This window comes from Oculina patagonica, chromosome 5 (genome assembly GCF_052425735.1).
Source record: "Oculina patagonica isolate OP01 chromosome 5, crgOcupat, whole genome shotgun sequence".
Classification (NCBI taxonomy): Eukaryota; Metazoa; Cnidaria; class Anthozoa; order Scleractinia; family Oculinidae; genus Oculina; species Oculina patagonica.
In genome coordinates this window covers 6,141,372-6,166,853 of record NC_135762.1, presented here as the reverse complement: position 1 = coordinate 6,166,853, position 25,482 = coordinate 6,141,372, and the positions used below count along the sequence as shown (strand labels likewise).

The window sequence follows — 25,482 nt, the reverse complement described above, 5'->3', positions numbered from 1 at the left end:
TTATCCTTAGTGCTTGAATTTGAGATACACAAAGGCAAAAATGAAAAATGACAAGAAGAATTGACAACAAAAAAACTGCTATGCTTTGATGTAAATATTTAAAACAATCAAAGTATGCTTAATCTATTAGATCAATGCTTATTATGAATGTGCTGTGGATAATGACATTGAAAATCGATGATGTGAAAAAATTGCAAAATATTTGTATGCATTCAGTTGTATTTTGATTATCAATATCAACCGAACGGATTGATAAATATTCATTTGTGAGCATGGAACCGAATTTCATCGATTGCTCGTGGCCTCTGGTTTCGATTAAATTACAAACGTAAATAACCGAGAGGTTACTGTACCGTCAATTCCGGGAAATTGCTTGAAAAATTCCGAGAAGCGTCAAAAATTACAGCGCTACAGAACAAAATTCATAATGGGCAATTTGACAGAATTTCTTCTCTATTAGCACAGCAGCTTTTGTTTTTAGGCACATAGCTTTCTTTGGGATTTTGTATGTCCATTGCTACAATATAGAAGGGCTCTTGTCCATCCAAAAAGTGAAGATTATCTAGCATCATTGTATCATCGCTCGAGCAGCAATTTTGTGTCTTTTTGTCTCAGTAGTACTAGTAGTATTGTGACATGATGTCAAACTCACTCTCCACTACTCCCTAAGTTTTGATAAGTTCCCGTTTTCGTTCCCTCTTTGCTTTACGGTGGTCTTCCGTTCTGTTTCTCCTTAATTCCCGTTGTCTTTCTCTCTGTGCTTCACGTTGCTCTTCGGTACTGTTCCTTCTTATTTTTCGTCGTCTTTCTTTCTTTGCTTCACGCTTCTCTGCCGTACTCACTCACTCACTCACTGCCCATTGTGCTCACTGGCACGTAGGGCAGCAAAGCATTCTCTGCCGTACTGTTCCTTCTTATTTCTCGTTCCCTTTTTCGACGAGCTTCACGCTGTTCTTCCGTTCTGTTTCTTGTTACTTCCCGTCGCCTTTCTATCTCTGCTTCATGCTGCTCTTCGGTTGTCCTTCCTCTTTTTTCCCTTTGTCGTTCTCTGTCTTTTTCTCTCTTCTTTCGTTTCTGCTCCTCGGTCAACGTTCTTCCATCCATCATAAAACCTATTATAATTATTTAAAATTATAACGTCATAACATTTAAGAGAAATGGCAAAAGGTACAAACTGAGCCAGCTTCCAAAAAGATTGAAAAATTTAGGAGAATTGACCTGCTGACCTGACCTGACAAATCGACTGTGTAGCCGCGGGGAGCCTCAGAAAGCGCGCGAAAAACAAAGTCTTCTAAGATCCCGGATGATGTGCGACACATCACACCGTACGTACGGACGCGCCCGCGTAGCATGCCGCAAGCCATGATGACCATGAAAACTCAGATGCATGGTTTTTACTATTTCCATCCCCATGATTGTGATTTTTTATGGTTTTGGTGCTCCGCTCTGCGGCCCTTCGGGCCGCTGGGGAGCTCCGCTTTAATTCTTAGAGCAAGTGAATAATGAAGTACTTTTCTACAGCGACTTTCAATAAAGTGGAGAAACGGTTAGGGTCTTCAGTTCGTTGTTTTTTTTAGTGTCATGTCAAGTGATACTTTTCGACGGTGTCGTGAAACTTCAAAGAGAATTAGTCTGATGCCGTTATGACTCAATCACGTGACGACGAAAAATTCACGCGGATCTCAAACAGCTTCAAACTGATAACCAGCATCTCAAATTTAAATGTGATTATTGACAAACAATTTGAGATTTAAGGAAACAATCTCCAAGAAATATGTGCGAAAACTCTTCAATCCTCATTAGTAACAAATCAGAAACCCCGTAAAAAGTGAAATGAAAGTGTCATGTAACACACGAACAAACAATTCAAAGAAGTAAACAGGAAGCAACATACTCAAAATTAAAAAGTGAAATGAAAGTGTCATGTAACACACGAACAAACAATTCAAAGAAGTAAACAAGAAGCAACATACTCAAAATGTCACGCGTAGGTCACGAATAAATTTCGCGGCTGACAGCAAATCGACTGTTGTTCAATATGTGCAGTTGTATTTAACTTGCAATCTTTTAAAAAATTCAAGTGCGTGTCGCACTATTCATTTAGTGTTTTAAGTTGTTTCAAAACGAAGAATGATTTGAATGATCCTTTATTCCATGTCGAACGTTTTGTGAAGCATGCAGTGACTGCTTGAAAAGAATTAAGAAAAACAAGTTTCCTTACCTTATAACATCGAGTAGATTGCCTTCTGAAATGTAACAGCATTTAACACACCCTCATTGGTGTTCCCTGGATATCTAGATCTCTAGTGAGGGGCTCCAGTAACACCAGAAGTCCTCCAGTGGTAAAACGGACTGAAAAAGTTGTTCATGGCCGGGCCTCAAAACGTTTCTCAGACTGACCAAAGGAGCTTAACATTGTTTTCGCCAAGGCGTAACTGTCGCAATGCGCTACGCATAAAAATGTGCCTATTGTAAACGAGGCATTGTATGTGGTGTTTATGCCGCAAGAGGTCAGAGTGACTTCGTCTCTGTATTTTCGCCCTATATGTCACGCAAAAAAATAATGATCTTGAGGTGCATAAAGTCAGGAGGGGAGGGGCAAGTGAAGGTTGGCCCATTCTAGCTCGAAAAAGGGAGCTCCGATGTAAGCCATTTTTTGTCCCCCTACATCCGTGACATCGATACGTGCTGATTGCATAAGGTTCAATTGGCCGGAAGAAAATTACGAGGAGAAAGTACAACTTCTGTTGTTTTCTCGAGCCTCCCTCTTTTTTAAAAAAATTCGGACCCCGATTTGCCTTTATTCGCCTCTTTTTCTTCTTTCCTTTTTCGCGTAGCACTTTTAGAATTGAGACAACTAGAGATCTTTCCTTTTCTACGTCATCTTTTGCTTCACTCTGCGCACGCCACCTTGTCGCGTTTGTGAAATTTGCGAGTTTGATTGGTAAATGGGGGAAAGGACCGAAAATGGACAGCCCCTAGTTCTCCATGTTGGACGTTGGGAGAGGCACACCTTAAAATGCACTTAACTGCAGAAACCCCTACAAGACCTCGGCAACCTACTATCCTTGGAAAACAGGGAGATACCACAACATTCATGACAACTGCATGTGAAAGCCACCTCAACTGGAGTCCCGACCGAAACGTCTAGTGGTGTCCATGGAAACGGATTAAGGTAGGATGTTGCAACGTCTGAAAGACCGATAACCGGCAGAATTTCGTGAAAGTCATGTATTATCACAAAATAAACAAATAAATGCAAACTTATTTCTGAACACTTTGCAAAGATCCTTTGAACAAACCGGAGCAAATTGTAGCTGGATCTGGATGTAGGTCAGGATCAGCAATAGAGCTAGACTTAATAAACACACTTCAAAATTCAGCTGATGTGTTATATTATATTTAATTCGACCCGTTATTTCGGATGGACAAATCAAACCTTCATCAGGGGTATTAAATACCAAAAATATCCATGCAAAAAATATATTGTTACATTTTCCTTAAGCCTTGTACATGTATATTAAACTAACTTGCTTCAACTAAGGTGTTTTCAAATGAGAAATACAAAAGCGTTAAAACATAATTAAATTGTATCTCAGTATCATTTCTTAGAAATACCGAAATTCAATATCGAGGTATGTAAGCAATCAAATGAGAGAGAACACTAGTATTGACATCAATAGTTGACAATTATCCTGCGAAATCCCGCGGGATAAGGCCTACACAACACGTTGCCGTTTTCGAAATAGAGAGCCTGGAAAGAGATGATAGAGCTTAAAAATCCCTATTTTAATTCTCGTAGACATGCATTCAAATTTTAAGGTTTTAGCCCTTGGATTATATTCAAAATATTCTCTTGACTTAATATTACCCACTGCCTATTGCATGCTTGCATGTTTTTTAAGAATTATAGTTAACACCAATATAAATATAATAGAAATATGAATGAGTTTGCATTTATAGATGATCAACATCTTAAATCTTACATATTTGAACTTTGGCCATATTTGAACTTTGGCCAACATTGTTTAATAAATCGTCCACTTACTTTATTTATCATCTATTTAGGCTAAGAATGGAAGTCAACTACCGTTGTAGAATTACTTAGCTTTAATAAAAAGAAAAGCCTCGTTCTGTGCTGTAGATTTTACATGTCTTAAAGTCATTCGGCTCAAATTAAAACTAAGAAAAGCCTCGTCAGCTGTCTTGTGTTCTTTAGCACGTCCGAAATGTATTCAGCTCTAGTGAAGACGAAAGCACCGTAAGCTGTTCAAAACACACTGAAATTATTCCCTCAATAAAGACTGTCTATCTTTAAACAACATTTTTTCGCATATGCGGCGTTAGTCTCTGTGCAATGTCATTTCGTCCAATGTCTTTTAGAGTCCTTACAAAATGGCGGAGTGGAAGATGAGGGTATGTAGTCTGGAGACGGCTCATTAAAAGCTTGGATGGGCTTCTACCTTCGCTCAGAGACTCGTTTCGCAAGGAGTTGTGTGCTTCGGTTGGAATTATCTTGTATTTGGAGGCCAAGCGTTCATAGTCCCTCCTGAATCCCACTCTTCCATTATCGAGTCGTGTGCATACCCAGTCAAACAACTCCATGTTGTTGTCCTCCAACTCTTCAAGGGTAACATCATCTAAAATGGTAGGAGGATACTTTAGCTGTCATTTTTCAGGCCAGGTTAATTTCAGTTCCAAATAAATACATCCAAGTCCCTCAACACGGCAGTAGAATTGATCGTAAACACGATTGTTTCAGTTTGAAATCGCATTCAACCATCAAAGACTCCGTAATATTATACTATAACAATTATTCGCCAAAGGCGAAGTGATAATTGTTCAATAATCCCCTTGACATTCAACAATAATCACTTCTTGTTTCGCCCTAATCAGCGAAAACTAGTAGGGCTTTTTTTGCATACAACACAACGCTATTTCCTCTTAAGCTGGCATTTCTGGGATAAATTGAAAGAACAAAAATATTTTATTGCAAAGATTTACTTACCTATCTGTTGTCGTGCAGATCGGCAAAATTGGGCTGAGGCAGCCCAGCTGGGGTGATGTGAGGCAGATCTGTTTAGCTGAGGTGATGTATATCCATTAGGTTGGGGTAAAGTACTTCCATCAGCTCGAGGCGATGCCGATGCTAGAGGAGATCCGGCAGATCCACTGATCTTGGGCGATTCAGGCCGATTGGATTGAGATGATTCTGGTCGGATGAGCAGAGGTGATGCAGATCTACTAGACGGAGGCGATTCAGACGGATTGGGTTGAGATGATTCAGGCCGATTGAGAAAAGATGATGCAGAGACTTGGCCAGACGTATGTGATGCCGACCATTGGGACCGAGGAGGGGGTTGTCTTTGAATACTGTTATTGCCTCCATGATCCAAATTCTGCTCCCTTGAAGAACGTAGAAAATCTTTTCCTAATATGACTTTCTTTGCAATTACCAAGGAAGACACAACTAGGCACATCGCTAGAGCTACTGTAAGCAGGATCACAACTAAGCTTGTACCATCTTGTTTCCCAGTCTCCACTGCCTCACCTGTTAGCGCTTTGTTGTCCACTGACCAAGTGGGCGTGATAAAGGTTCTTAATTTTTCAGAAATTTCAGAAAACAAGATGGACATTGTTGTTATTTCGCCTTCTAATGGAACTGGCTGAGTTGTTGGTAAGGTGACAGAATCACGGTCTCGTGGTTTCGAAGACATTGCATGGACATGAGCGCATCTCCTATGCCGAGCTTTACACTTATTCTTGTTATTCATGCATTCCGTTGCAAATTTGTCTTTTCCATCATTGCAACATTGTTTGCAAGGCAAGCAGCTGGATATTAAAGGAAAGGTGTAAAATCCGTGTCCACATTTAGTGTCACATTCAGTATTTGTAAACAAGGTGCAGTTCTTTTTAACTGCTTTACCTTTAGAGCATTTTTTACATGCCTTACATTGCGCGTTGTCATATTTGTCAGAATACGTTTTGCCAAGTTCGCAGGAGACACAGTAAACAGGTTTACCGAATTTTACTGAGCTGCCACAAGCAACAGAAGGCTGTGATCCCGCGGGACAGTCGGGACAGTCCAAGCATTTGTCTGACTTCCCCTCCGTGTTATTCCAATGTATCTGTTTTGGTTTGCAGGGGAAGTTTGCTCCAACACAACAAACCTGTTAAAGAAAAACGTTTCAGTTGCCAGGCCAATTATTTCCCTCACAACAAGAACTTAACCACAAGCTAAGAAATCAAAGAGCCAATCTCAATTAGTTAATCAAAATACAATCATTAAATTTCGGCAACCATTTAGAACTGGGAAACTTGTGCATATCATATGACCTGATTGGTTCTATAGTCTCCTTCACAGCAATCTATTATGATTGCTTTTTTTTTTTCAAACAACAGCGTTGCCATATGAAGAGTAGCTCTAGTTTAGAAATTGTGAAGAAGTCATTATATAAGTATTTCTTGGAGTCCTATAATCATATTCATCATTTTACTATATCCTAGGTTATTCTTTTTACATATTTATATATATTGTATTAATTCTTAGATAAATTATATTTTAAATCGTTTGTAGATTAGTTTTTATTACTTCACTTTTTATATGAATATATATATGTTATTTGCCGGCTGGGAGGTCCGTATAGTGAAAAACTGTGACCGAGGTCTTGAAAATGCTGCCCGAGGCCGCAGGCCGAGGGCAGCATTTTCAAGGCCGAGGTCACAGTTTTTCACTATACGGACCGACCCTAAGCCGATAAATAACTTATTTATTTTTTTCCTACTTTAATGTGTTTGATTAAAAAACACCTAAAAAACCTACAAAGACTTTCTTGCCAAATGTGTTTGTATTTATATACGCGCGCATCCAATGTTGAGTCGATCGCCATAAGCTACGGCAAGAGTAAATAATGATCTGTTTGCTATAAGAGCTTACTGCCAAACAAAATAAATTCACTAAAATGAACAGTACTCAAGGAAAATTTCATCAGAGTTTTCCGATTTAGCGGAAAATTCACTTAAATGGAACACATTTTTCCGCCTATTGAAAATCTTATTAAATTCACTTAGTTAACCCATTAAAAGTACATTAATCTGCTGGCTTATTTTCTCGGTTTTACTATCCCTCAGGAAAGTGGGATTCTACGGTAGTCTAAAATGTCAAAAGCTATCCCAGAAGAAAATGATGTTGCCGTCAAGTTTGGGATTGGGTTCAACAGTTTTTTCGGGTCCAAACCGAAAATTTCCCTTCATCGGATTGACATAAAAGTTACACTAGTTATTGCTCTAGGATTGAAGTTTTAATGATGTGTATTTCTTACTCACTAAATCGATATTACCGTAATAACGGTAAACAGAAAACTCTAAATCAGGAATTCTTAAATTTTGCGCGATCCACGTTTCGTTATAGAGAGCTATTACCAATATAGTAAAATGTGGTGCATTGCCAATAAAATATGTAAGAATTTTAAAAAAATATTTTTTATTTCGAATAAAATGCACAAAAATATTTCCAATCATTAACCTGGGCACGCTACGCCACTCGCGGCCACATTTCTCAACAGCCTGCACAATCATCATTCTCAATAGGTGTGTATCGATGATTTGACATTTTACGCTTTGGTAACTTTTTCTTCCGCGCGTGTTGTCCACTACTCGAGGGCAGTGTAATATCACCATGCAGTGCAGCTCTCAAAAAAGTATTGCTCTCGTCAAATGGCATATCTGAAGGCAGTCAGTCCACATGACATGGCCACAGTTTCGAAAGAAAGAAGAATTAGTTCTGAAACAAAAGGCAAGATAGAAGACAAGATACGTGTGATATTCGCCTGTTGTACTCGCTCCTAAGGTACGACAAAAAAGGTGATATGTTATGTTTACCCGTGGAATTTTTATGTGCAAATGAAAAGAAAACAATAGAACAAAAAGATACCGCCTCATTTTCAACTCCCAAATTTCTATTTATTTGGTGGCAAAAAGCAAGTTGCAAAACCTTAGAGAAGTGTGAAGTTCCACAAATGGCAACTGTTTGGATGGAAAATAAGTTGTGAAAAAGTTATGCTGCGAAAACTTTCATGTTCGTTAACGTTTGGGATTTACTCTGGTGTAAGAACTTGTAAAATGTTTCTTTGTTTTGGGGGCTATTGTTTTCCTGCTTTTTATTGTTTCGAGGTTCTTTGTTGTCTTGGTCGTTCTTTGTTTTACGTTACTTGTGAGTTTCACAGGTTTCACAGGCTTTTACGTATGCGATAAAAAAGCCGCCTCCTTTCAGTAACTATTTTTTTACACCATGGATACTTTGCACCTAAAAACATTTTTCTTCAGTTGTCTCAGAAAATATACTGCTGTTTTCAATATATTTTTCTGGGAAAACTGTGAAACGTAAATATTGTATCTTGATTTTCAAGCAGTTTAAAAAGAGTATAGTTTGCATTCCACCACGAGATATTGTATTTACTGCAAGGATTGCTAATTTAATCTACTCGTAACAATGAATAACAACTGAAATTTCATTGTAAAAATTGAAACAAACGGCACTTTGCATCTAATTAGCTATAACAGGCGGAAAAAGTCGTTCCATTTCCGTTTAATCGGAAAACTCTATCTGAAAAAAAAAAGAAAAAAAGCATAATAGAAAAGCACAATGTAGAACGGAGCAATCAGCGAGTTGCGAAACACTTTTAACTCCATTTCGGCTTGTGAGTTCTTTAGTTAATTAAACTTACTTTTCGGACTGGAAAGCACTTAGCTATTTACATTTGTATTTAACGAGTCAAAAACCTCTGTGTTGATTCCCACAGTATTCTGTTTTGACAAAAAGTTTGCGAATGTGAAACTGAATGAAGCTGAAATGTGTAGTTTGGTCGCCTGCACAGTGACGGCACAATATTGCGAGAATTAATTTGACTGTTTTTTTAATAAAGCATCTCATTTTCTTGAATGGCGATAAGCAGTATTCGGTTTTGGAGAAAAGTAGCAGAGAAGCAAGGTGTTTGAAAGGATAAATCGAGTCTGTAAACCGGCGACTTGCAGTTAACTGCAATGGCGTGAAAATCAGTGCGAATGCACAAACAACGATCGGCAAACCACGGCCATAAAACTATAACTTCATTTTGTCACTAAAGAGAATAAATACTCGCCTTTTGGAGAACTTCAAGGTCTTTAATTCCACTGCTAATTTTCCCTTTCAAATTTACAACGGTTGGTGAGCAACTACATCGATTTAAATCATTTTGGAGAGCAAAACTGTCATGGGTTCGTTCGTCTCGCCGCGAAATGAAACTCACGAAAGCGTTACCGTGGCCCGTGGGCAGAGATAGGAGAATCTTGCCCGCGCTAATAACCAATCAGATTGCAGGATTCGTTACCGTGCCCTCTTGGAAAAAAATAAATACGTTTATTTTGAATTTGTTTAGAGAGCCACGAGTTCATCAGTGTTTACTGTTAAGTGTCACCCTCGAAAAATAAAGTTGATTATTATTATTATTATTGTTGTTGTTGTTGTTATTATTATTATTATTGTTCACATGAACCGCAATGACGCCTCAAGGTCATATTTAATTATTTGCGGTTTTAAGTCGGCGCCACGGAGTCTACAGGAATCTTTTCACAGGAAGAAACACGCAATGTTCGTGAGAAACCCAGTGTATGACGTAGACTAATCTGCGCATGCGTTTAGCACAAAGTATTTTGTTCCAGAAAGAAGAGTACCACAAGGAGACCATAGCGCTTTCTGAGACAAATATATTTGTTTCAGAAAGCGTAAATAAGGAAATAGCGATGGTTTTATTAAACAGATGACATTGTGAGAGCTTGGGTCCGTTCCTTCGACACCAATGTATTGCATTAAATTTTGCGCGTTCCTTCCGAATTATCGCGCGTGCTTATAACGAGCTCGAGCGCATATTTTTTATCTATTATTTGAATAATTGTTCTTAATGACCATTGGATTCTCCAAATGAAATGTTTTTTCCTCAGGCAAAAGACTTTGAAAATGTTCGGAAGCTTTTTTTAAGTGTTTGGAAGTGTTTGAGGCGTTCTCGTAAGTCCGAGGACACCTTCGGAACTTTGCGGTAAGAACTGCTTCGAAACCCTTTTATTTAGAGCCGTTTGTGAAAGGTCATTCATGGAAATTCTGATTGTGTAATTTGAAGAAATGAGTATGCTCCAGTTCAGCTTTATATCATATTTCTCTCATCAGGGCCGTAACCAGACTGTTGCCATTGACGAGGCAAGGTCTTGCTGGGGGTTCTTGGAGTAGGCCCTCCAAGAAATTTTGAAATCTAGAAGTTCTAAAACTTTTTCAGAGAAATTTGATGACGTATTTCATGGAAAAACTCAATCTTGTTCACCTGGGGATTATTTTCTCAACAAAACATATTTTGTTTTTAATTTTGGGCAAAATCTAGACGAGGCAAGTGCCTCGTCTTGGGATTAACGGGACTAACTATTCTGCACTCAGTTGTTGTAGTGAGACAATAGCGAGACACCTCATGACATATTTATACCACGTAACACCCAGTTCATGTAGAATACTACTGCCTAAACAGCACTCCGGTTAGCCTAAATAGCACTCCGCTTAGCCTTAGCCTAACTAGCACTTCGGTTAGCCTAAATAGCACTCCGATTAGCCTACTTTAGGTTGGGTTGCTTGCGGTTAGCTTTCGTAATATGGTTAGGATTTTTATCTACAATAATCAGGATTCTGGCAGCTGGTCGTCGGTAGCCTAGTGGATATCATTCCCGCTCGGCATGCCGGCCACCCGGGTTCGAATCCTCTTTGTCTCAACTTTTTTTAACTTAAAAAAATAGGTAAGTGTGATTTGTACCTCGTGTATGAAAAAATAAGAAGTCTCACGACATCAAGTGAGTGCTAAGTAGTCACTCCCACCTCGTCTTGCCTCTTGCTTGTTACGGACCTGTTCATTAATTTTTTTAATTTATTTTTTATTTATTTTAATTCATTTTGCATTTTTAAAATAATCTGTGTTTAAAAAATCTTGGTGTTCCGGGGTGTTCCAGGGTGTTTCGGGTGTGTTCTGGGTTTAACATACACCCATTAATGTCACCCTGTTTGCAGAAAACAAATGAAATGTATCACGTCACATACGTTTTCGACAAAAACAAATGTATGATGCTACAGACGTTTAAGAGAAAAACAAAAGTACATACGTTTGCACAGAAAGGGAAAAGTATTTCGTTTGCTGATTCAATGTCTAACTGAAATTCAAACTAGCGAAAATTTAGATAACAAGGACGTGTATAAAATTTCGTATCTAAGCCTAACGTCGTGTGCTTTGCAATGTGGTAGGATTCTTGCAGACTCCGTGGCACCAGCAAAACTGCAAATTAATTTAATTAGACTTTTAGGCGTCACTGTTGTTTAAGAGAAAAAGTATCATGTTACATACGTTTGCGCGAAAAGTAAAAGTATCACGTTTGCTGCTTAAAAAGTCTTTTTGAAATTCAACGAAAGTTAACATAAAACAAAACGGTTCAAATGATTGAAAAATTTCTTGACTAAATAAGGGAAATCCTTCAATAAGGGAAATCCTTCTCCCGTATGTAGGTTGTCATGTGATTCAAGTGTTTGCTTCATGTCAAAATCGAAATGTGTCACGTTCGGTCTTTCAACAACGTTCCAAACTGAAAAGTGAACTCATTTGACTTATTCTCAAGCGAAATTATAATTATACCGTCAACCGATTGGCCATATTGCATTCTGCACTATCCTTTGAGTCTCTGAGTTGTGTTTTTGTTATTATGTTATTTCTGAAGTCAAGGCTGAACATGTTTCTTGAGACGTCTCAGTACAATTTTATCAAATGTAAAGAATATCTTCATTATCAAGTCAGTGAAAACAATTTAAAGGATCAAGCGCTCTCTGGAGACAAGACCAGAATGAACATAAGCTTACTCAATAGGGACTGTTGATAATGTGAAAGGCCGCATTTTAGCTGTCATTTGTAAGGAAGTGCTGACAGCACCTTTTTAACTTTTAAGGGGTTGTAAATACTCAGCAAACGGGAAAAAAGACATGGCGACACCACCAACAAAAGAAAAAAATGAAAATCGTAACTAAATACCGGCCAAGTACATAAATAAGCAATTGTTCCCTTCGACTGACGCCCTAAAAAAGGGCACTAAGGAAAAAATGATTTTCTTATGTGGTATTCTTTGCCCTCTGTCCACCAATATGGGACTGTTTTAACTGATGATATATGCATGCGGCTGGCTGTAACACGAGAACACTGACACACCATGATCTGTTGATGAAGACGGAAGGTACTTCCTGGACGTTATGGCATTGGTCAATTCCCAGCTAGATCAGTTTTTCGGTTTTGCACCTACAATCTCTCGTTTATCAGTTTTGTTATTCATTTCGATTTTCTGTTCTTCCCCTTTTTGACATTCAGAATTCGATTTTTAGGGACAAGAAAAATGATTATTCAGTTTTGGTTATCCGGCTTCAGTTTCCGGTTTTGCCTCTTAGTTTTGGTGGCGGGCCTTGTAGACATTCTACCAGGTTTTCATGACATTACATGTTAATATTAATTGTAACAAGGGTTAGGGGTCGAGGTTTGTGAATTTGCGGTTTAAATCCTTATTTTCGGAGGTTGGTGGTCTTTTGGTTTTGATAACTCTGATGGGAAATTTGGGCGGTTTTCACGTCCAAACATTGAAAATTCTGCCATTGGTAACTAAGATTATTTTCTCTCCTAGAATGATACCAAACATAGCACATGCATGATGGTGATAAAGGGTATTTTCGTGATCGGCCTTTTTTCCCTTAAAGTGTGAAATGGCTGCTTTTTCCCTCCTGAATCGTGATTTCCACAGTAGCTGTGAGCCGTAATTTTCCAAAACGTTCTCTCTATTTTTTCTGAAACGTGAAATGCCAATATTATTATTTTTAGTGAACTGTGGATGGGCCGCTTTATTTTCCGTGAAACGTGATCTATATCCCCCTTTATTATCCTCATTCATGAACACGAACAGTGACGGGCAGTGTTGTTTGTTTGTCTGTTGTTTTTACTGTTATTGTTTACATTGAATATTAAAACATTGAAACCTTAATTAACAATAATCAATTCCTTGCAAACCGTTTACGTAACGGTATGTTTTCCTTTTTAAAATTCATATTTATTTAGAATTACTTATACAGTTTATAATTGTTTACATGCTCACCTTTGCCGGAGCCGTGGAAAGCGTTTTGTTTTCTTCATCTGGAATTAATGCAGTAGAGAAAATTGTATTATATTATACCATATTGGATATTATCCTATGAACAATAAGGACTCGTCAACCTCTTACTAAATTCCTATCTTTGTCATGCGTGTTTAACGGAAACAAGGGTCCAAGGGCAAACATTTTCTCCTCAAATGCCAGAATGTGTATGGATCGATTAACGGTCGGACGAAACATCCTGGCAGCCGTTAAGAGGTAGCCGTTGTACAGTCAAACCTCTTATTACGGACACCCACTTAACACAGACAACTCCTTATTACAGACAGTGGTTTGGGTCTTCAGCCCATACATTTTTTCTTAAATTAACCTTCTTAATACAGAGAATACAGACACCACCTTTTTATTACGGATTCTTTCTGTGGCTTAGATAAGGTGTTGGGCTATTTTTAAATGTCTCTTGAAACAACAAACTTATCAGAGTAATTACCTGGAGGACCACGAGAAATGTTCACCAATATCCTAATTGTGTACTGACGCACTGATTCTTTTTTTGTGCTGAAGTCCCTTCCAGTCAGCTTACCAGACGTCTTCAAGTGAACTTCAACTCTAACCGTAAGCCCGTCATCGCTCTCCTGAATTCTAGTCAGCAATAACAAACCTCTAGCAACTTGCAATCGGTTCCAGAGAACCGGTATGTGATTGTCATCAGTGCTTTTTGTTTTCGTGCAACCCTGACAAGAGTTACAGTACGCAAACTTGCTTCCATTAATGCTGTACCAATCTATATCGACTACACGTTCACATGAAAGCATGCTCAGCAAGATCCTTGTTAAGTTAAGATCGCGCCCTTTCTGAATCCACACACCTGCACAAGAAAGAATATTAGGTACAGTGAGATCCCGTTTTAGAGACACCCGCTAAATACGTTGACTTCGTCAAGTTCCCACAGTGTGAAGTTAGAGAGTATGTTACAAGCGCATTGCTTTCGCCAAACGATAATTTCGCAATTAACTTTAAGTACCTTATTCTCACTTAATTTCGCAAGTACTAAATTTCGCGAGACTCCTCTTTTTTTTTCTAACAGCACTCCTGCGATTTTTTTCCCTTTATTATAGTCCCTACCCCTGCGATACCTCTTTCCTTACGGTCTCTAGCCCTACGATTCCTCTTTATTTCATTAGGGTCCCACCCCTTTGATTCCTCTGTCAGTAAGGGTGGAAGCCATATGCATGAGCACATCATGCCAGAGACCAACTATACTTACATCTTACGTTAAAATTGATCTCATAAATATGCGAGGTCACGGAGTTGTCTGAATAGTGAACTTCACACAAAGTCTGGGCATGGCCGTTTGTGTTGTTCTTTGTTATTCTTTCTAAGGTAACAGACCCATAAGAGTTGTTCAGCACTTTGATTCCTTCTGGCAGCATTGGTCTCGTTACGATGCAATTCGTGCTGGACTTATTACAGTAAGAAAACTCGTTCCAGCCAGTGCCAGGCAATTTAATTTTCCAATGAAGTTCATAGACTGCACTTAAGTTTGTAACAAGTTCACAGTGCAAAGTTAACGGCCCATTGAAGCATGCTTGTATTGCTTCTTCCGTCGTTGCCGTTGTTGCTGGAACTGTTGTTGTTGCTGCTGCTGTTGTTGTTTTCACATTAGCTGAAAAGGAGTAATAAGTTATTCATCTAAATGCTAAACACGGTAAAGTAAAAACTTTTTATGACTAACGTTATATATAAATTAGCTCAGTCAGACTTGGTCTTCTTGGATCAAATGTCTTCTTTATTCTACAGCTCTTACTCAGCCGTTACCGGCAGTCAACTCCAAGACTTACATCAAAAAACTGTAACGTCCATACTGCGCTGTGATTGGTCGATGGGAACATTTTTTTGTTTTTTTTTTTTTGAAGTTCGCGAAAACTATCGAAATAGCACAATGTCACACAACACATTGTCCTTTTGCTCTAACTCGTAAGCGACAAGAAGCGGGTGTTCTTCAATTAAAGCACCGCGGAAGAATTAAGGTACGTGTTAAAGCTTTTTATAATCATCTACCCGAAAGTGATGAAGTACATTTAAATTAAAGTCGAGGAAATAGATAGTTTAAAATGAAGACGATGTTTGACACATTTTGCGTGATAAGCATGCTTGAGAAAAATCGTTCTGCCGAAGGATTCCGTTACTCTATTTTTCTTCATAACTCGATAGAATCAAGTGGTTTTAGCATAAATGATCATTCCTTTGACTCATGTGAAAAGAAAGCAGGACGGCTACCGCAGTATCAAATGCCCAAACTAATTCTCAAGTTATTGAAGCGTAAATAAACAAACAGATGATATTTCCTGTTTCATGATTAGTTGTGGCTCTTTTCTATACATTTCTCCATCATATCACGCTCTCCACAAGTAAGGATTTTGTACCATGAACATGTTTTATGTAAATTGGGTTAGATTATATTTTATTTCATTCTATCTATGAGAAGCGTGATTTGTCTTTAATTTAATCTATACCACGGCGTTTACACCCAGACGGAATGTCGAGACCAAAACGTACATCTTCCTAATTACTAATCCCGCAACGAAAACTATTCTTTCACGATAGGACAACTACCAAGACCGAAAACATGATGCACAGAATTTTAAAAACTGGTTGAACGTTCTTTCGTGGCATTAATCGGAATCTTTACGGGACAAAAGAATTATTTTTCGGGACAAATTCACAAATAGTTACTATGAATAGAGAGAGTCAGAGCGCAAAACAGCTTTTATGGTTACTTCTCTCAGCGAAACAGTTTTTACGGGCCACCAGTAATATTTTTCACACACATAGAAGAAAAGTTTAGCTTCAATTTGGTGTTGTTTTTTTACTCCAAAACAATATACCAGACCGCTTTTGACAATCTTGAAGTTAGCTAATATTCGCCCTGTCGTTTAAGTTCTAGAAATGGGTCGGTTGTCGAAGATCGTAACTGTTCTTTTACGTGATATTTACAAACAAAATATATCTCAAAATAATCTTCAAGAGATACCTAAACAGCTGTGTAAAGGGTATACTGAGTAGTTGTTTGGTATGTTTACACGAGTGTCTTGAAATCACCTTAAATTTCATCCAAAATGGCCGCCACGGTGCGTGGACGTGTCTTTCGAATTTTCAACTTTTCTTAATTTTGAAAAAAGTTAAAGGAGACCGAACCGTTGAATGTCATTTTCGAAAATAGTTTATTATTTGATATTCCTTTTCTGTCGGCCGATTGTCGAAAAATTCAGAATCTACCTCTTAAGAACAGTGGTTTTGGTCGCTATAGCCCATACATTTTCCTTAAATTAACCTTCTTGATAGTATACATGAAACAATTTCTCGAATCTGATCGGCTTAGGGAAATGCAGTCTTTAGTCAATTCGATGCAGAAATGAGTTAATTTAGTGCAGGAATAAGGAAATTCAGTGCAAAAATGAGAAACAAACAGAGCATTCTGATTGGTTGATAAAAAGGGCACCCACATAGAGCCAATCGAAAGCTTCCACGCGATCTGCATGGCGCGAAGTTTGGATCTGCTTCGAGTTGCGAGGAAAAAAATGGTTGCCGTTTTGAGCACAGTAGAGGACCTGAAGACAGCTCTTAATACCATAACACTAAGAGGCACTGGTTTCGGTTCTCTTTTTGGAATAAGTGGTTTCTCAAGAGGGGAATTGCCGACGAAATCGAAACTACGAGCCGACTGAGCTTCTCGCTTTGCTTGAGCGAATTTATTTACGCCGAAATCAAAAACAAACACATTGGCGAAGATTATGGACCATATTTAGTCAAGTCTGTAAATGGTTCACTTTTTCCAGTGATGAGTACATCGCTTGGTAGAAACTGTACTTAGAGAACAGAACCAATGGGTTTTCTATTGTACGGGACAGAGAATTTTTCGCCCAAGGAAGTGTTGTAGGGAAAGCACCCAAGCTCGACAAGGACGAGGTGAAACCCAAATCTTTTATTCAGACAATTCGTTGGACTGTTTAGCCAGATCTTTCGGCTTAAAGACTTTTTAAACATTGAGAAATCTGTACGTTGTTTGGGCTTTGACCTTGTTTTGAATGAATGCGGGATGATATTTGCCGAGTTTGAATAAATTGTTTTTGTAAAAGATTTGCGCGAGTTGCCTTCACGCAATTTTTTCATGAATATTATTAATAAGTAATCACATGATTTTTCTCGTGTAATTTGGGATAAATAAGCAAGATTTCGTTAGCCTTAGAAAAATTTACTCGTGCTTATTTATCCTTAAAATTGTACTCGAAATCATGTGGTTTCCTATACTAACTGATACAGACACCACGTTTTAATATAACAATAGAGTTGATGTTCGCGGGCGTAAAAATGTTTTTGGCCCGAGGCAGGGTCATTTTAGCTCGAGCCGCAGGCAAGGGCTAAAATGAGCCCAAGAACATCAACTCTATTACTATTATAATAATTTCAGAGGGCATTTAGAATAGGCATCAAACACATTATAAGCGATATTTTGAACATTGCCCTTCGGCGAGTCGGCGTTTTTTTTCTGATTGAAAGCCAGGTATTAAAGTTTACAAAACTCAACAGAAAACCGTTAAATTACACAAAACAATCTTTGCTTAAGAAGGAAGTCACAGAAATTTCATCGAAAGCAAAGAAAAAGTCGTCGTAGGTATCCAAAATAAATAAGATGATCTGAAATTATCAACTGTTTATTGTTTTATTAATCTTATATTACATATGTCACGTGCGACACATGATGAACTCATATTCTAAGCTCAGGAATGAGGTGTAAACAAACAAAATTTCTATACACCTTCCCTACAAAGTGGATTAATTAAATGCAGAGGCGCGTAGAGGTTTACCACTGGAATATTGTCTTTTTGGGGGGGAAGAGATGTTACATTGGGTACTTTTTCGGTATGTTTTTATAGAGTGACTATTGAAGCCTTTGGGTGAAAAAAAGGTAAACTTTGAGAATTACAGCTTATTCCATGAATATGGGTCGGCATTCTGGCGGATCGAGTGTAGGACCTTTCGCTTCGCTTTGATAGTTGAGAGCAATTTCTAATTTTCACTCGTAGAACAAAGCTTACATGAATATGTAATATGAGATGGATAAAACAATAAACAGTTGAAAATTTCAGGTCATTTTATTTATTTTCAGTCGTATCTTAAGCTTTGGATACCTGAAAGTGTTGAAATTTGTTGGAAGTTTTGCATAATGCCTGAACGGCTGAGCTTGTTCCGCTCGACGAAGGCAAACTTACATTTACTTTGCCGCCTGGAGTCTTTCTCGAGTTTCCGTGATTCCTCTTCATCTAGCTGAAAAGACTGGGAATCTGCTTCTCCGTTAAGATTTTCAACCACTTGGTCGTTATAAAGCTCAGAAACAGTTTGCATTCGCAGATGGAAGTGCCTCGACTCAAATTAACGGAGCTTGAAGTGCTGCCAGCCAGCAAGAAAAAGGCGCGAACAGTTGAATGGTTTTCACTTCTGATTGGCTGGCTTAGTTATTCTTCTTGTTTATAATTGGTCCACGGCAGCGGGCTAAAAATTGTTTTTAGCCCACTGAATTCTCCAATTTAGTCCGCAAAATACGTCCCAATGCACGATGAAATTATTATAATTACCTTCCTGTGGCTCGTACAGTCCAACTCCAGCTGGAGTTGGACTGTACTACGAATTAGATAAGGTGTTAGGCTATTTTTTTAAATGACCCTTTAAACAAAAACTTAATCAGGGTAACTACCTGGAGGACCACGAGAAATGTTCACAAATATCCTAATTGTGTACTCATGCACTGATGCGATGTCTATGCCAAGGTCCCTGTCAGCCGGCTTTCCAGATGTTTTCACGTAAACTTTAACTCTAATCGCGAGCCCGTCATTGTTCTCCTGAATTCCAGTCAGCAATAACGAACCACCAGTTACTTGCAATCGATTCCAGAAAGCCGGCACTAGATGATTGCCATCAGTGCTATTTGTTTTCGTGCAACTCTGACAAGATTTACAGTATGCAAACTTGCTTCCATTAATGCTGTACCACTCTATATCGACCACACGTTCACATGATAGCATGCTCAGCAAGATCCTTGTTAAGTTAAGATCGCGCCCTTTCTGAATCCACACACCTGCACAAGAAAGAATATTAGGTACAGTGAGATCCCGTTTTAGAGACACCCGCTAAATACGTTGACCTCGTCAAGTTCCCACAGTGTGAAGTTAGAGAGTATGTTACAAGCGCATTGCTTTCGCCAAACGATAATTTCGCAATTAACTTTAAGTACCTTATTCTCACTTAATTTCGCAAGTACTAAATTTCGCAAGACTCCTCTTTTTTTTCTAACAGCACTCCTGCGATTTTTTTCCCTTTATTATAGTCCCTACCCCTGCGATACCTCTTTCCTTACGGTCTCTAGCCCTACGATTCCTCTTTATTTCATTAGGGTCCCACCCCTTTGATTCCTCTGTCAGTAAGGGTGGAAGCCATATGCATGAGCACATCATACCAGAGACCAACTATACTTACATCTTACGTTAAAATTGATCTCATAAATATGCGAGGTCACGGAGTTGTCTGAATAGTGAACTTCACACAAAGTCTGGGCATGGCCGTTTGTGTTGTTCTTTGTTATTCTTTCTAAGGTAACAGACCCATAAGAGTTGTTCAGCACTTTGATTCCTTCTGGCAGCATTGGTCTCGTTACGATGCAATTCGTGCTGGACTTATTACAGTAAGAAAACTCGTTCCAGCCAGTGCCAGGCAATTTAATTTTCCAATGAAGTTCATAGACTGCACTTAAGTTTGTAACAAGTTCACAGTGCAAAGTTAACGGCCCATTGAAGCATGCTTGTATTGCTTCTTCCGTCGTTGCCGTTGTTGCTGGAACTGTTGTTGTTGCTGCTGCTGTTGTTGTTTTCACATTAGCTGAAAAGGAGTAATAAGTTATTCATCTAAATGCTAAACACGGTAAAGTAAAAACTTTTTATGACTAACGTTATATATAAATTAGCTCAGTCAGACTTGGTCTTCTTGGATCAAATGTCTTCTTTATTCTACAGCTCTTACTCAGCCGTTACCGGCAGTCAACTCCAAGACTTACATCAAAAAACTGTAACGTCCATACTGCGCTGTGATTGGTCGATGGGAACATTTTTTTGTTTTTTTTTTTTTGAAGTTCGCGAAAACTATCGAAATAGCACAATGTCACACAACACATTGTCCTTTTGCTCTAACTCGTAAGCGACAAGAAGCGGGTGTTCTTCAATTAAAGCACCGCGGAAGAATTAAGGTACGTGTTAAAGCTTTTTATAATCATCTACCCGAAAGTGATGAAGTACATTTAAATTAAAGTCGAGGAAATAGATAGTTTAAAATGAAGACGATGTTTGACACATTTTGCGTGATAAGCATGCTTGAGAAAAATCGTTCTGCCGAAGGATTCCGTTACTCTATTTTTCTTCATAACTCGATAGAATCAAGTGGTTTTAGCATAAATGATCATTCCTTTGACTCATGTGAAAAGAAAGCAGGACGGCTACCGCAGTATCAAATGCCCAAACTAATTCTCAAGTTATTGAAGCGTAAATAAACAAACAGATGATATTTCCTGTTTCATGATTAGTTGTGGCTCTTTTCTATACATTTCTCCATCATATCACGCTCTCCACAAGTAAGGATTTTGTACCATGAACATGTTTTATGTAAATTGGGTTAGATTATATTTTATTTCATTCTATCTATGAGAAGCGTGATTTGTCTTTAATTTAATCTATACCACGGCGTTTACACCCAGACGGAATGTCGAGACCAAAACGTACATCTTCCTAATTACTAATCCCGCAACGAAAACTATTCTTTCACGATAGGACAACTACCAAGACCGAAAACATGATGCACAGAATTTTAAAAACTGGTTGAACGTTCTTTCGTGGCATTAATCGGAATCTTTACGGGACAAAAGAATTATTTTTCGGGACAAATTCACAAATAGTTACTATGAATAGAGAGAGTCAGAGCGCAAAACAGCTTTTATGGTTACTTCTCTCAGCGAAACAGTTTTTACGGGCCACCAGTAATATTTTTCACACACATAGAAGAAAAGTTTAGCTTCAATTTGGTGTTGTTTTTTTACTCCAAAACAATATACCAGACCGCTTTTGACAATCTTGAAGTTAGCTAATATTCGCCCTGTCGTTTAAGTTCTAGAAATGGGTCGGTTGTCGAAGATCGTAACTGTTCTTTTACGTGATATTTACAAACAAAATATATCTCAAAATAATATTTCTTCAAGAGATACCTAAACAGCTGTGTAAAGGGTATACTGAGTAGTTGTTTGGTATGTTTACACGAGTGTCTTGAAATCACCTTAAATTTCATCCAAAATGGCCGCCACGGTGCGTGGACGTGTCTTTCGAATTTTCAACTTTTCTTAATTTTGAAAAAAGTTAAAGGAGACCGAACCGTTGAATGTCATTTTCGAAAATAGTTTATTATTTGATATTCCTTTTCTGTCGGCCGATTGTCGAAAAATTCAGAATCTACCTCTTAAGAACAGTGGTTTTGGTCGCTATAGCCCATACATTTTCCTTAAATTAACCTTCTTGATAGTATACATGAAACAATTTCTCGAATCTGATCGGCTTAGGGAAATGCAGTCTTTAGTCAATTCGATGCAGAAATGAGTTAATTTAGTGCAGGAATAAGGAAATTCAGTGCAAAAATGAGAAACAAACAGAGCATTCTGATTGGTTGATAAAAAGGGCACCCACATAGAGCCAATCGAAAGCTTCCACGCGATCTGCATGGCGCGAAGTTTGGATCTGCTTCGAGTTGCGAGGAAAAAAATGGTTGCCGTTTTGAGCACAGTAGAGGACCTGAAGACAGCTCTTAATACCATAACACTAAGAGGCACTGGTTTCGGTTCTCTTTTTGGAATAAGTGGTTTCTCAAGAGGGGAATTGCCGACGAAATCGAAACTACGAGCCGACTGAGCTTCTCGCTTTGCTTGAGCGAATTTATTTACGCCGAAATCAAAAACAAACACATTGGCGAAGATTATGGACCATATTTAGTCAAGTCTGTAAATGGTTCACTTTTTCCAGTGATGAGTACATCGCTTGGTAGAAACTGTACTTAGAGAACAGAACCAATGGGTTTTCTATTGTACGGGACAGAGAATTTTTCGCCCAAGGAAGTGTTGTAGGGAAAGCACCCAAGCTCGACAAGGACGAGGTGAAACCCAAATCTTTTATTCAGACAATTCGTTGGACTGTTTAGCCAGATCTTTCGGCTTAAAGACTTTTTAAACATTGAGAAATCTGTACGTTGTTTGGGCTTTGACCTTGTTTTGAATGAATGCGGGATGATATTTGCCGAGTTTGAATAAATTGTTTTTGTAAAAGATTTGCGCGAGTTGCCTTCACGCAATTTTTTCATGAATATTATTAATAAGTAATCACATGATTTTTCTCGTGTAATTTGGGATAAATAAGCAAGATTTCGTTAGCCTTAGAAAAATTTACTCGTGCTTATTTATCCTTAAAATTGTACTCGAAATCATGTGGTTTCCTATACTAACTGATACAGACACCACGTTTTAATATAACAATAGAGTTGATGTTCGCGGGCGTAAAAATGTTTTTGGCCCGAGGCAGGGTCATTTTAGCTCGAGCCGCAGGCAAGGGCTAAAATGAGCCCAAGAACATCAACTCTATTACTATTATAATAATTTCAGAGGGCATTTAGAATAGGCATCAAACACATTATAAGCGATATTTTGAACATTGCCCTTCGGCGAGTCGGCGTTTTTTTTTCTGATTGAAAGCCAGGTATTAAAGTTTACAAAACTCGCCAGAAAACCGTAAAATTACACAAAACAATCTTTGCTTAAGAAGGAAGTCACACAAATTTTATCGAAAGCAAAGAAAAAGTCGTCGTAGGTATCCAAAATAAATAAGATGATCTGAAATTATCAACTGTTTATTGTTTTATTAATCTTATATTACATATGTCACGTGCGACACATGATGAACTCATATTCTAAGCTCAGGAATGAGGTGTAAACAAACAAAATTTCTATACACCTTCCCTACAAAGTGGATTAATTAAATGCAGAGGCGCGTAGAGGTTTACCACTGGAATATTGTCTTTTTGGGGGGGAAGAGATGTTACATTGGGTACTTTTTCGGTATGTTTTTATAGAGTGACTATTGAAGCCTTTGGGTGAAAAAAAGGTAAACTTTGAGAATTACAGCTTATTCCATGAATACGGGTCGGCATTCTGGCGGATCGAGTGTAGGACCTTTCGCTTCGCTTTGATAGTTGAGAGCAATTTCTAATTTTCACTCGTAGAACAAAGCTTACATGAATATGTAATATGAGATGGATAAAACAATAAACAGTTGAAAATTTCAGGTCATTTTATTTATTTTCAGTCGTATCTTAAGCTTTGGATACCTGAAAGTGTTGAAATTTGTTGGAAGTTTTGCATAATGCCTGAACGGCTGAGCTTGTTCCGCTCGACGAAGGCAAACTTACATTTACTTTGCCGCCTGGAGTCTTTCTCGAGTTTCCGTGATTCCTCTTCATCTAGCTGAAAAGACTGGGAATCTGCTTCTCCGTTAAGATTTTCAACCACTTGGTCGTTATAAAGCTCAGAAACAGTTTGCATTCGCAGATGGAAGTGCCTCGACTCAAATTAACGGAGCTTGAAGTGCTGCCAGCCAGCAAGAAAAAGGCGCGAACAGTTGAATGGTTTTCACTTCTGATTGGCTGGCTTAGTTATTCTTCTTGTTTATAATTGGTCCACGGCAGCGGGCTAAAAATTGTTTTTAGCCCACTGAATTCTCCAATTTAGTCCGCAAAATACGTCCCAATGCACGATGAAATTATTATAATTACCTTCCTGTGGCTCGTACAGTCCAACTCCAGCTGGAGTTGGACTGTACTACGAATTAGATAAGGTGTTAGGCTATTTTTTTAAATGACCCTTTAAACAAAAACTTAATCAGGGTAATTACCTGGAGGACCACGAGAAATGTTCACAAATATCCTAATTGTGTACTCATGCACTGATGCGATGTCTATGCCAAGGTCCCTGTCAGCCGGCTTTCCAGATGTTTTCACGTAAACTTTAACTCTAATCGCGAGCCCGTCATTGTTCTCCTGAATTCCAGTCAGCAATAACGAACCACCAGTTACTTGCAATCGATTCCAGAAAGCCGGCACTAGATGATTGCCATCAGTGCTATTTGTTTTCGTGCAACTCTGACAAGATTTACAGTATGCAAACTTGCTTCCATTAATGCTGTACCACTCTATATCGACCACACGTTCACATGATAGCATGCTCAGCAAGATCCTTGTTAAGTTAAGATCGCGCCCTTTCTGAATCCACACACCTGCACAAGAAAGAATATTAGGTACAGTGAGATCCCGTTTTAGAGACACCCGCTAAATACGTTGACCTCGTCAAGTTCCCACAGTGTGAAGTTAGAGAGTATGTTACAAGCGCATTGCTTTCGCCAAACGATAATTTCGCAATTAACTTTAAGTACCTTATTCTCACTTAATTTCGCAAGTACTAAATTTCGCGAGACTCCTCTTTTTTTTCTAACAGCACTCCTGCGATTTTTTTCCCTTTATTATAGTCCCTACCCCTGCGATACCTCTTTCCTTACGGTCTCTAGCCCTACGATTCCTCTTTATTTCATTAGGGTCCCACCCCTTTGATTCCTCTGTCAGTAAGGGTGGAAGCCATATGCATGAGCACATCATACCAGAGACCAACTATACTTACATCTTACGTTAAAATTGATCTCATAAATATGCGAGGTCACGGAGTTGTCTGAATAGTGAACTTCACACAAAGTCTGGGCATGGCCGTTTGTGTTGTTCTTTGTTATTCTTTCTAAGGTAACAGACCCATAAGAGTTGTTCAGCACTTTGATTCCTTCTGGCAGCATTGGTCTCGTTACGATGCAATTCGTGCTGGACTTGTTACAGTAAGAAAACTCGTTCCAGCCAGTGCCAGGCAATTTAATTTTCCAATGAAGTTCATAGACTGCACTTAAGTTTGTAACAAGTTCACAGTGCAAAGTTAACGGCCCATTGAAGCATGCTTGTATTGCTTCTTCCGTCGTTGCCGTTGTTGCTGGAACTGTTGTTGTTGCTGCTGCTGTTGTTGTTTTCACATTAGCTGAAAAGGAGTAATAAGTTATTCATCTAAATGCTAAACACGGTAAAGTAAAAACTTTTTATGACTAACGTTATATATAAATTAGCTCAGTC

General features: G+C 38.5%; 1 protein-coding gene across 1 annotated transcript; it reads right to left on the bottom strand.

Moving 5' to 3' along the window:
• Positions 1-693: 693 nt before the first annotated feature.
• LOC144654950 (uncharacterized) lies at positions 694-25,180 on the bottom strand. The gene is made up of 10 exons (XM_078515182.1): positions 24,992-25,180; positions 24,213-24,593; positions 19,720-20,118; positions 18,941-19,321; positions 14,453-14,851; positions 13,676-14,053; positions 13,189-13,226; positions 5,009-6,170; positions 4,464-4,640; positions 694-1,112 (listed from the first exon to the last, which is right to left on the bottom strand). The coding sequence occupies exons 1-10, from the start codon at positions 25,155-25,157 to the stop codon at positions 847-849; spliced, it is 3,747 nt and encodes a 1,248-aa protein (XP_078371308.1). The 5' UTR covers positions 25,158-25,180; the 3' UTR covers positions 694-846.
• Positions 25,181-25,482: the final 302 nt, after the last annotated feature.

Bases quoted from the DNA above. Each gene is read 5' to 3' on its own strand.
- LOC144654950 (XM_078515182.1), bottom strand. From the start codon at position 25,157: ATGCTGCCAGAAGGAATCAAAGTGCTGAACAACTCTTATGGGTCTGTT. The intron at 13,227-13,675 runs GTAATTACTCTG...CATTAATTCCAG, and splicing joins CATTTCTCGTGGTCCTCCAG to ATGAAGAAAACAAAACGCTT. The intron at 1,113-4,463 runs GTAGAAGCCCAT...TAATTATAATAG, and splicing joins AAACGAGTCTCTGAGCGAAG to GTTTTATGATGGATGGAAGA.